The 12,755-nt window shown below is 42.9% G+C and overlaps 1 protein-coding gene across 3 annotated transcripts in view; it reads right to left on the minus strand.

Annotated features, from left to right (window-relative positions):
* Nucleotides 1-12,755, minus strand: part of NUP107 (nucleoporin 107) — a 590,137-nt gene that overhangs the window by 117,658 nt on the left and 459,724 nt on the right. For all 3 annotated transcript variants that reach the window (XM_086919004.1, XM_086919006.1, XM_086919003.1), the window contains exons 22-23: nt 6,916-7,028; nt 4,149-4,251 (exon numbers count right to left, since the gene is read on the minus strand). In XM_086919004.1, the coding sequence (XP_086775130.1) occupies nt 4,149-4,251; nt 6,916-7,028 (216 nt within the window). The remainder of the gene's footprint in view (nt 1-4,148; nt 4,252-6,915; nt 7,029-12,755) is intronic.

Raw genomic sequence — 12,755 nt, forward strand, 5'->3', positions numbered from 1 at the left:
GTTGGTGGGGGAACTACAACAGTAGGGTTGATAAGGTCACTTGTAGCACTAAGAGCACCAGTCTGTACTGATGCAAATGTGGCTTTTACGTTCTCAATCATATTTTCCTGATGCTCATCTATTTTATTTATGATTGAGTTAGGGATGTCCCCCAGGTTCTCGTTTGCTGTTTTTAATAAGGACTCTAATTTATGTACTTTATCGGACAAGTGATCTATTTTGGATATAAGTGGTTTGATTATGCGTACCATCCTAGATTCTAACATGCCCATGAATTTATTCGACAACAAGTTATCCCAATCTATAGTGCTACTCCCTTCCTCTACTATGTCGTCAATTACATTTTTGTATTCAGTGTTAGGTAGAGTTGACGGTTTTTTACTATTTGATCTTAGTCCTGGCCTTTTAGAAGGAACTTTAGTGGGCCTCTTAGCTGCTCTAGGAGCAGGGACTGGCGTTGGCGGGGTGATGTTGCCATCAACTAGCACTAAATCATTACAGTGTAGGCTGGGTTCATCAACCACTAGTGATTCGGTATTTATAACAGGTTGTGGAACATTTATAGAAGTGTTAAGTGCAGAGCAAACAACATTTTCCACATTATCAGCGTCACTTAGATTCATGGCTTCTATGTCCAAGTCGATTAGGCAAGACACCTCTGTTTGAGCACAAGGAGGGGAATCATTAAGCCCTAAGGAGGACCGCCGATCATTGATTATTTTAGTCACTCTGTGCACTAGGTAGTTCTCCATAGTGTTGACAGGTGTAGCAGATATTTTCTGCTTTGACATGATTAATCAGAGAGGCAAAGTAGGGTAGAAAAAATAGCCCCGTACGTGTACACAGTCAATAGCAAGTAGACACTATGGCAAGTATGGCAAGTAACTCACGGTGCAACAGATGTTAGTGTCCCGGTCCAGTCCAGTCATGGCCAGTCTTGGACTGTCTTAGACTGTCCGCCCTTTGTCCGGGCTTAGTCCGGGCGTCCCGCTCGCGTCCCGCGACGCGGAGGATGGCGGGATTTTCAAGCGCCTCCGGGCGCGGTGACCCCAGGGAAGGTGTTCCGGGTCAGGTTGCAGGCAGGCTGGGAGTTGTGGTTCCCTTCCCCTAGCGGCCGCGAGGAAGACTCGAGCGGCGGCAAGGAGGAAACCAGAATGCGGCACAGCAGGTAGGCGTGGAACACACTCGCAACCCCAGGCAGGTTGCAGCGATTTAGAAGCAAGACGCCCGCTCCACCGAGGACGGCGGGATTTTCAAGCGCCTCCGGGCGCGGTGACCCCAGGGAAGGTGTTCCGGGTCAGGTTGCAGGCAGGCTGGGAGTTGTGGTTCCCTTCCCCTAGCGGCCGCGAGGAAGACTCGAGCGGCGGCAAGGAGGAAACCAGAATGCGGCACAGCAGGTAGGCGTGGAACACACTCGCACCCCCAGGCAGGTTGCAGCGATTTAGAAGCAAGACGCCCGCTCCACCGAGGACGGCGGGATTTTCAAGCGCCTCCGGGCGCGGTGACCCCAGGGAAGGTGTTCCGGGTCAGGTTGCAGGCAGGCTGGGAGTTGTGGTTCCCTTCCCCTAGCGGCCGCGAGGAAGACTCGAGCGGCGGCAAGGAGGAAACCAGAATGCGGCACAGCAGGTAGGCGTGGAACACACTCGCACCCCCAGGCAGGTTGCAGCGATTTAGAAGCAAGTCAATTTATAGTATTTTATTCTGAACGTTCATTTTCAAGTTCATAAGTTTTCCATGTGTAACATTTAGTAGTTCATGTTATCCACTTAATGGAAGTTTAATCAGAAATGCTCCAATGCATTTCGGACCCGGAAGGCCCTTTATCAAGGAGCGATGATTCACTTAAATTGGATTCCTCATGGGATTTGGAATGGTAAAACGCACGCGACTTGGCGGGGCGTCGGCACCGGAGTCCAAAGTCTTCCATTCTTGCAATATTAATGATCAAGCAATGAAAACGGAAATATTTATTTATAAAAACATAGATGCTGATCCTAATTAAGAAGAATAAGAGTAAAAATGGAGAAAAGATGCAGAGGGGTCATGTACTAATTTAATATTCACTTCATTTCCACAATATCTGAAAACAGCAGCTAAAACGGGATGTAATCTACTATGCCAAAGAATATCATGGGACTAATTTCCCTTTTCCCCGAATCACATCTGAAACTATTCCCTGGGTATTAAGAGTTAACCTAATTTAGAAACATGGGCATTTATAAATTTAACCATTTAGCAAATAACTGCATTCTGCTATACTTGGCCTATCTTAAAACAGTAACATTCATCTTACTGATTTTATTCCACGTATCTGACGCTTTAACAATATTTTCCATTTACTAGAGATTTTGGGAAACATTTCTACTTCCTTTAAACTAACCAAATAGCTTTTCCAAGAGCCAATTGACCTCACTCTTGGGTTTTCTATTAAATCCATTATTAAAGCTGTATTCAACCCTAAACTATCTAGATCAATACCCATAACATAAAGGAAAATTATATATTGCATTGAATGGCCACGTCACCCATCTTGTAAATAAGACTTACCCAAGGTTGCCATGTGCCACTGACTAACAAGTCTGAAAATTTATCAAAACCATCTACTTGTTATGTAGAATTTATCACTTTATCTAGGTAAGTTCAGAATATCATACTTAAAACCTTAACATGAGCAGAACACATTATTTGGATTGAAAAATTATTAAACTGCTCTTTTAATTAAAAAAAAAACATTGTAAAACCCTATATTGAACTATTTTAGATTATTTTGTTAATCTTGTAACATTGTCTATTCCACAATTATTCGAAATTATCATCAACTCATCATAATATTTATGTACAAGGTGCATATTTTTATATCTTGAAGACACGTGTAAAGATCGCAAAATATAATGTTTTTACGTTAGAAAGGGCGAAAGTGCGGTGTGACAATCTGGGTTTTTTATTACACAAAAACATGAGGAAAACAAACTCTGTATGCCTTAAAAAAATAAACAAAACGTGAAGTTCAGAACACATGACACTGCAGTAAAAACTCAATTAGAAAATGGTAGAACCAATATAGTAATTAAAATCAACCTGTCAAAATTGTCAAAGAAACAGAATCCATCTTGATATACCATTATGGATTAATGATATGCAATTCAAATTGTAAAGATCGGCTAAAGAACTGTCAGTAATACCTGCTCTGCAAGTCAGATTGATGGAAAATAGTTACATTTGAAGTAAATTGCACATCATTCAGTTGAATAGCTTCTAAAAGCCTTCATTTTTTATTAACAAAAAAGCACACACAAACAACATTCTATTCATTTAGATTACTTCATCTTTTGAGTAGAAATCCTTTAAATAACACTCTTCAAGCATTAGTGACATTACTTGTGATTTGTCTGCTATTGCCCAGAAATTGTTGACACTCTGGACTTTTTCAACGGTGAAAAAGGATACACCCCATGATACTTATTAATACTGCGCAGTCCTAAACTTTACACATATAGACATCTAAAATTCATTAACAAAGTCCAGTTAACATAAGTTAAATGTACTATTAATAACCCACCCAGTGAATCAGACTGGAACAAATGAATAATATTTGGCAGTAAAGGCGAGATGTAGTAACCATATTGTGTGATTAGTGTTCACAAACTTATTTATTTGAGAACACTAACCATAAGTTTAGGATTATCAGTAGTGCATTTAAATTATGTTAATTTGAATCATTTAAATTTGAGCTCAGTGGGTACTGCCACTGGAGAAACCGACTGAGCCATTTTCAAATAACTCAAGATAATGCTGATCTTTTGTATTAACTGTCAACTTTTAAGTAATGTTTTTTTCCACTTTAAAAAAATAGAATAATTATTTGCCCTGAAATAGTTATACTGCCGGCCCTTTACTTTACGATCAAACACTAATGGCTCTAGGAGTATGCTTCCAGTCAAATGTAGTCCTCAACAAGCGTTTACAACAAACACATAATAAACCATTACATATACTTTGTAAAAACACTATAAATACTGAAATTCTTTTCAGTAAAAAAGTATAAGGGACTACTGTTCCATATTACATTTAATTAAAACAATCAGACTTCCAGTGCATTTAATCAGAGAGGTACAATGAATACAGTTCTAATAATTTTTATACTGTACCCAAGAAATTCCTCATTATTGCATTGCTCTGTTTAAGTGCTTCGGCTCTTTGTGCAGGATCAAATACCAGCCAATCAATCACATTAATCTTCAAACGATCATCCTTAACAAACAATAAAAGAAGTATTGATAGATGGCCTGATGTAAATATTATAATTATCATTTAAATAACAAACATTTGCTGATTTTCCAGAGATACAGTGGAAAACATGAACATTTAATTTTGCACATCTAACAGTGTCAAAAGGCAGACTAAAAGTAACTAACTGGACAGTTAGCCTTTTCCCACAAAATGTGTACTTTGTGAAAACTTATATTTGTGGAAAGGTACAGACTTCAATATTATAGAATACAAGCATTGAAATGAAAGGCATAATTCCGAACCCATTTGAAGAAAATGAAGATAAAATGCAGCCAAGATCCCAAATTACAGTTCAACCTCAACTCTAATGGTTGGCACACACTACAAATCAATCACAAACAAAATTTCCTGGGGCTGGAAACAGAAGCCCTTTGTTATAATAGGCAATTGGACCCTTGAGAAGAAGGAAAATTACTGCATTTTCATCACCGCCAAGACTGTGTTCAATTCCAATTTTGGTAAAGGAACAAGGAGACAATCCCTACCCCTAAATAATTATTTTATACTCCTAATGGTTCAGAAAATGTTAAACAGATCTTTATTATCCAACATAGTTGGCTGAGATGTGACATGAAATACTTTTTAAAGTGCTTAGCTAATACAGCGCAAATCCAAAATTGTGTTCCTCTTAATATATTGTTCTTTCGCATGTCTGTAACTCAGAGTTCAGCAAAATCACAACATCCTTGATGATAATCACTTTTTTTTAAATAGAACTTAACACTGGTTTAGAACTTTGAAAATACTGTAATAACAGGTGTTATTCGCATCCATTACATGGGTACTTAATGTATTAACCTCAGAAGAATTAAATAGTTAAACTCCTTACTTACAGTTCACACATGGATGTCCACAAGAAAGAAAATGAACTCACGGAGTCAACTTTGCTGTTAAGCGCAGACTGGCAGCTATACGGATGAACTATTTATGTTCACACACAAAATTCATATATAAAAAGTGTGAGGTTCCTTTTAAATACCACATGACACCAGGGCATATAAAGTTATTATCGGCCCACATCCAATTTTCTGTATTAAGAAGCTCTTGGCTCCGTTCAGGTAGGTCGAGTTCATGAGGTACAATACTTCTGCATTTTTTTGAATGAGGGATTAAATCCCAGAGCAGAGATATTGAAAGGGTCATACTACTAAGCAGACAGCTATGCTGGAGAGTCACTGTTGCAAGTACATGTGTTTTTGCTCAAGCATGGCCTTATCTACAGTGTCATGGGCTGTGCCCCAATTACTAAAGGGCATTCAAGATTTGGAGGTGGAAAATACTGGCTCAAGTTTACATTAACTTTTTGAGTAAGACCACGCTAAATAGATCATCTACAGATAATAAAAAGGAGTACATTGTTCAAAGATGGTGTTTTTGCAGTCTTCTGTTCTTTCTAATGAGCCAGGGAAAACTCATGAGGGGATCATTCAAATTGGTTGCAACATTTTATTTAAGTGATCATAAACATCCTGACAAATGCAATATGCATATTCAAAAAAGAAACCAATACGTTTTACTCTGTTTTACCTAAGATAGTTTGTCACACTGTCTATGTGAGTTTAAGGAGAAATTCAGTATTCTATAGCTAGAATGGGACCTTAAACAGAATGACTGTTCCTTTTCTGAAGCTACATGTACATACAGTTTAGGCTCGACTGAAGAGTGCACAAGGGTCATTTCGCATCCAGGGCAAACACTTAGTTCACCTGGAGCAAAACGGACAGAAGGCAAGGTGAATATGATCTGATTAATATGGAATCTTTGGCAATAAGGTCTAGTAGGTCTTCTTAATAATTTTATCATATCAAATGGCAACAAGTTCCACAAAGTTCTACAAGAGGTAGATGAAGGTCAGAAAAAAACATTTTATTTAAGTGATCATAAACATCCTGACAAATGCAATATGCATATTCAAAAAAGAAACCAATACGTTTTACCTAAGATAGTTTGTCACACTGTCTATGTGAGTTTAAGGAGAAATTCAGTATTCTATAGCTAGAATGGGACCTTAAACAGAATGACTGTTCCTTTTCTGAAGCTACATGTACATACAGTTTAGGCTCGACTGAAGAGTGCACAAGGGTCATTTCGCATCCAGGGCAAACACTTAGTTCACCTGGAGCAAAACGAACAGAAGGCAAGGTGAATATGATCTGATTAATATGGAATCTTTGGCAATAAGGTCTAGTAGGTCTTCTTAATAATTTTATCATATCAAATGGCAACAAGTTCCACAAAGTTCTACAAGAGGTAGATGAAGGTCAGAAAAAAACAAATGCTTGTGGGACTCAACAGATGACCCAGTGACAGAGAGGTTTAAATCTATAGTTATTGAACTTCATCTGAGCATAGTAAAGAGGTGTCAAGCCAAGCTTTGGAAGTGAACACGGGTGTGGAAAAGCAATTGCAACAAAAGAGGCAAGAGTCAGCGATAAGTAAGGACCAAAGAGGGATAGATGGCTAAAATTAAGCAGATTGAGACTAACTAAGCTGAGGCAAGTGAATGTAACCATAAAGTAAAATAAAACAGGTACTGAAAGTGTGGTGCAGAAGGGCAGATATTGCCTAAAGTTTAACAATAAAAAGGGACATAAAATATCTTTGTCAAAAGTTTGTGCTTATTACCTCTGTCGTGCCAGAATCTAATGCTGGTGCAAGGTCATGATGAGCAAATTCACCAGCATCTCTCTTACGAATATTCTCAACCACAGTCTTAGTTATTGTTGCAACATCAAGACCTGAAAAGGTAACAAGCAGAAAGTAAACTTTAATTTAGAGAGTCTAAAAAGACAAGCAGAATGAGTGTCCGCTGTCATTCTCGAAAGATTTAGTTGAAAATGCACAGGCAGATTCAGCTGCACTTCAAAACCCATTATATCAGTGAAGTAGGAAAGCATGTTTTATCACAGAAAGAGTAACAATAAGAAAGAAGAGTCATACTGTACATGAATAAAATCTAAATCATACATATTTAGCCCTGCAATCTGGTCATCCACTGCAGCCGTTCTATGTAGTTGGGAAACAGTTAACTTGATTGATGACATAGTACCTTTTATCTGAGGGTTTCTATAAACATTTTCATAGGACAATGAGGGACAACATAGAATACTGAAATTGTGTGTGAATATGGTTCTTACTAAAGCTAGGTTAATGACGCATGCATATGTTTAGTAGGAGATACCGGGCAAAATGGGGGAGAGAGCGAACCGATAGAGCTGGATTTTTGAGTAGCCCCTTCACCATATCAACACCTATTGAAACGAGTGCAAGGAATTCACAGTTGCAGATGAGGAAAGAGTTAAAATATGAAAGATCAGCCTATGCTTGCCCTTTTTATCTTGACATTTTTATTGTTGCTTGAATCCTTTCCCACACACAAGGAACTCTGCAGCAGCTTCTTTCTTTTTTTTTTTTGAAGCCTGAAAGCACGTTATTCTTGATTGGTTTTTTAAAATCAGCTTTAAAATTTAGAAATAGAGGGCTGATTTAACTATACGTCAAATTGCTGCTATTTTTTTATCTATTTTTTAATGGCTGTCTTTTTTTTTTGGGACATAAATTTTATTGTTATAAAAAATAAACAAAGGGCATTTCCAAGGCTTTCATTACAGACATCATGAATACAAGATTAAAAAGGCGAAACACAGCGGACACAGCAAAAAATTTCAATGAGGCATCATTAAGACAACCATGACAGCAGTTCAGTATATTTACCCGCATCCCGAGTATCTCATCCCTTCTCCCCTTCATTCTGAATCACTATCGCTATCCATCTGAGGCGGTTCACAAATGTGCCCTCGGTAACCATTCCAAGCTCCCCAAATCTTGGCCCACTTTCACGGACATTTCCGATTCAAGTAAACCACCTTCTCGGCAACCATTGCCAAGTCCAGATCAGTACTCAAGGCACTGAGCGCCGGCACCAATGGAGACCCCCAGGCCCTAGCCACATTTCGTTTAGCGTACATAATTCCAAGCGTGGCCCAGTCTTGTCGGGGGTTACTAAGATCATTAATTTCCCAAATGTTCAGTAAACAGCGACGTGGTTCGGGGAGCAGCGAGACCTCAAAAACTTGCGAAATAGTTCGCATAACCTTGGACCAGAAACGGGCAATCAATGGGCAGTCCCAGATAGTATGATGGAACGTTCCCACCTCACCACAGCCTCTCAAACAATACTGATGTGTAATTTTCCCTATCTTGTGTAGTGTTACTCTAGTATAGTAGACTCGATGTAGAATTTTTAGTTGTATCAATCTGAGCCGAGACGGCACAGCAACCTCCCGAGGAGAGGAGAGCGCGGCCTGCCAGTCTGACTCGTCAAATTCACCTTCCTCTGCTGTCCAAGCCGCTCTTAGTCGCACCGTTTGGTCAGGCATGTTGTTGACCAGCTTGCGATAGACCAGCGAGGTCGCCTTTTTATGCATATGTTCCGTAAGCAATCTATCTTCCAAAGGCGTGGATTCTGGTAGCTCTTCCTCAAGTGGGAGCACCGACCTGAGGGCATGGCTAATCTGTAAGTAGCGGAAATGCTCCGCCTGTGCCAAGTTGAATTGGGCCGCTAGCTGGTCGAAGGTAAGGACGGCACCCCGTCGATATACCTATCTGATCCCAGGCCTCAAATCCCTTACTATTACAAGCCGGCCGAGGTGTTGCGACGTCCAGAGTGGTGTCATCTGCGTGATCTTGTCTTTACATTTAAGGCGAGTAGAAGCCAGATACCACAACCTCACTGCGTGTGCCGTAGGGCCCAATAGGGCAGCCGCGCCTCTGGGGTCATACAGTGCTGCCATCACTCCTCCGTTCCCCAGGTTGTATCTATCCGGAAGTGCTATACCTCCATCGATCCATCCCCGAACCAACTTTTGCCGGGATATGCGCGCCGGTTTGTCCCCCCAGAGAAGACAAGAGACCAGTGCGTTTATGGACGTGAAGTATTTTGGAGGCACGGAGTGTTTTCCAGGATATACAGCAGCCGTGGTAAGGTCATCATTTTGAATAATGCCGCCTTTCCTAAGAGAGTCAGTGGTAGGGTGTGCCAATGCCTCACATCCGTGCGGAATCGCTCAAGCGGAGGCAACAAATTTCGGTGAAAAAAGACATCCGGATTAGGCGTCACCCACACCCCTAGATATTTAAAGGGTCCATCAGTGATCACCAGTGGACAATCGTCCAGAAGTCGCGGTGGGGGCCCTTTAAGGACAAACAACACCGACTTGGACCAGTTGATTGTGTATCCTAAGGCACGCCCAAATATCTCACAAATGTTGAGAAGAACTATGAGTGACCGCCTAGGGAGAGTTAAGAAAAGAAGGATATCATCGGCATACAACTATATGCGGTCCTCCCAGGACTCTGTCCAACTGAGGCCCCTTATCATAGGGTCCCACCGTATCCATGCTGCCAGTGGCTCCAAGATCAGTGCGGAAAGCAGGGGTGATAAGGGGCATCCCTGACACGTGCCCCTGCCCAATCGGAAGTCCCTGGAAATATGGCCATTGGCTACAACATGTGCAAGTGGTCTCGTATACAGTAATTTCACCCAAGCACAGAACTTTGGTCCAAAGCCTAAATGTCGCAACACCGCAAATAGATATGGCCACTCGACCATGTCGAAGGCCATTCATGCACTAAAGAAAGGATCACCGCCGGATCCGAGAGGGCAGGGATCTGCGCCAGTACCGCGTGAACCCGCCTTAAATTGAGAGCAGTGTTCCTGTTTGGCATAAATCCGGATTGATCTGGGTGGATAAGCGTCTCTAAGCGCGGGGTCAATCGTAAGGCTATCATTTTGGCCAGTATTTTCGCCTCTGCATTTAATAATGAAATAGGACGATATGATGTACATTCATCCGGAGGCTTACCAGGTTTCGGTATGGCTATGATCGTAGCCATCCGCTGATCTCGGGCAATTTCCCCTTAGCCAAGCTGTCTTCAAACATTCGCAGCAGGTGCGGAGCCATAAGATCAGAGAAGCGTGTGTAGAGTTCTATGGGGACCCCATTCGGCCCCATGGCTTTGCCTGATTGCAGAGAATGAATCGCACCCAGGACCTCATCTGTCGTAAAGTACAACTCCAACAGCTCGGCGTCAGAGTCTGAGAGGGAGGGCATTTTGATATCCTTAATGTAAGTCTGCGCCTCCTCGGAGGACATGTGGGCGGCGGGGTGTAAGCCGCCTCATAATAATTGGCTAAAGTGTCTATTATATCCATAGGGGTAGATGTTATCTCACCATCGGCATTGCGGAGCTGCGCTATCGTCCTTTGGGCCCTATCTTTCTTTTCCAGCCACGCCAAAAGTCTCCATGCCTTATCGCCAACCTCATATAGAATGTGTTGCGTGCGCATAAGCCGCCGCTGGTATTCCGTAAACTCAGCCTGTTTAAGGCGCAACTGGCGCGCAGCCTCCTCAGTAGGATCAAGATCATGTCTGGGTTGTAAGACATCCAAGTCGTACTCGAGTACTTTAAGGTCCTCCTGTACAGTTCGTTTATGACCCGTTACGGAGGTAATCACCTGGCCCCTAAGCATCGTTTTGTATTTCTCCCACAGGACCCCAGGCGAGTCGACGGAATTGGTATTTTCTTGTAAGTAGCACTTCGTATCCATAACCAGTTCTTTTCTAATTTGTGGAATTTGTAAATAATGAGGCGAAATCGGGAAAATGCGCCTCCGGGCTTTCACATAAGAGGAATATACCATGGAGACTGGGGGGAGATCGGAGATGCCTCTCTGGCCTATCGTTACCCAAGTTATATGGGGCAGGCTATCTGCAGAGACGAAAAAGTGATCAATTTGTGAGAGACTATTGTGTACCTCGGAGTAGAAGGTATAGACTCGATCCCCGGGGTGTTTAAACCTCCACCCATCCGTAAGACCCAGTGCCTCTATAAAGCCAGCTAGCCGCGATTTACGCAGCCCTGTCACCTTACCGGGTTGACAGTCAAGTCCATCGTTAAGAACCGCATTAAAATCACCACCTAGTATAAGCTCTCCCTCCGGCAGCGTTAATAGAAAAGCACCGAGGGCGGGGAGGGCGACTGAGTGAAGGGCAGATGGAATGTAAACCGACACCACATTGAACCTCCTTTCCTCCCACAAGCAGGAAATGGCTGCAAACTGTCCTTGTGTATCTTTCCACACCTGCTGTACTATCACAGGAAAGCGTTTACGTACCAGAATACCCACCCCCCTGGAGCCAGAGGAAAACTCAGAAATCATTGCCATCGCATATCCCCACAGGTCCAAAGCCTTGCCTGTCGTCCCTACCAAGTGCGTCTCCTGAAGCAACACCAATGCCGGGGCTGCCCTGCGTACATATTGCAATACCAACCCTCTCTGAATTTTATCCCCCAAGCAGCGTACATTCCAGGTAACCAGGGTCAAAAGGGACACAGGGGACAAGACCGGGGCGGTATCATCTGTTATCTTATCACCCAATACCTCGTCTGCCATTATATTCAAAACATCCTAGAAAACCCATCCCTGTATCTCGCATCTGCACACTCGTAACCTTGAAATGCAGCCCAGAACTGAAACTCCGAACAAAGTGTAACCAGCCCTTCCTCCCCTCCAACACTAGAATCTGCATTTGCAAATTATAACAGCAGTCAATAACACCAAATTGCCTTGTCTCAAAAACCCCTTTCCAACTCCCCTCCACCCTGCTCCCCTGCCTGCGGACCTCAAACTGCCCACCCCCCAACATGGCAGAGTGCCTGTATATTCCCTACCTGTGCTAAACCTGCAGAGGTGAAGCGTGCTCACCCGATCCGCGGCATCTACAGTGAATTCAGTAAAATAGTTCTTAGTTTTATAAGACACAGCCCTTAGAATAATATCATAACATGTCTACATAAAAAAACATAAATTTGACCTGTTACATAACTGGAAAACTGGGTTCTGTCACCTCGAAAAATATGTCCCCCGTCAGCCCATGCCTGTCCCTTCAACTCCTCCCCCCGCCCATTACTTGCGAGTGTCATCACGACTGGACCCTCCAGGTGATGGCAAATGTCACTCATTCCTGCTCGTCCAGGCCACTGGTCTCCAGCGCAGTCTCAGTTGCTGAGTCGCCAGGCTCTCCACCTCCCATCCGGTCCGCCTTGTCGCAGCGGGTACCTCTCGCGTCGCCGAACCTTGTCCACCGCTCCAGCCATTCCCAGGTAGCCTCCGGAGAGTCAAAAAACCAAGGTTTACCGTCCGGTTCTACTCTCAATTTGGCCGGGAAAAGCATAGCGCATTTTATTCCTCTGCTGCGCAGCTCCCGTTTCACGGCCTGGAAGCTGCGCCTCTGTGCCTGAACCCGTGCAGTAAAGTCAGGAAAGAAAGTGACCTCATAGTTGTGGATCTTCAGCAGAGGACCCGCTCTAGATGCCTGTAAGATGTTGTCCCTATCTCGGAAATTAAAAACTCTCGCAATCAGGGGTCTGGGTGGAGCCCCTGGCTGAGGGCGACCGCCCGG

Source organism: Lissotriton vulgaris, chromosome 1_1 (assembly GCF_964263255.1).
Source record: "Lissotriton vulgaris chromosome 1_1, aLisVul1.2, whole genome shotgun sequence".
Classification (NCBI taxonomy): Eukaryota; Metazoa; Chordata; class Amphibia; order Caudata; family Salamandridae; genus Lissotriton; species Lissotriton vulgaris.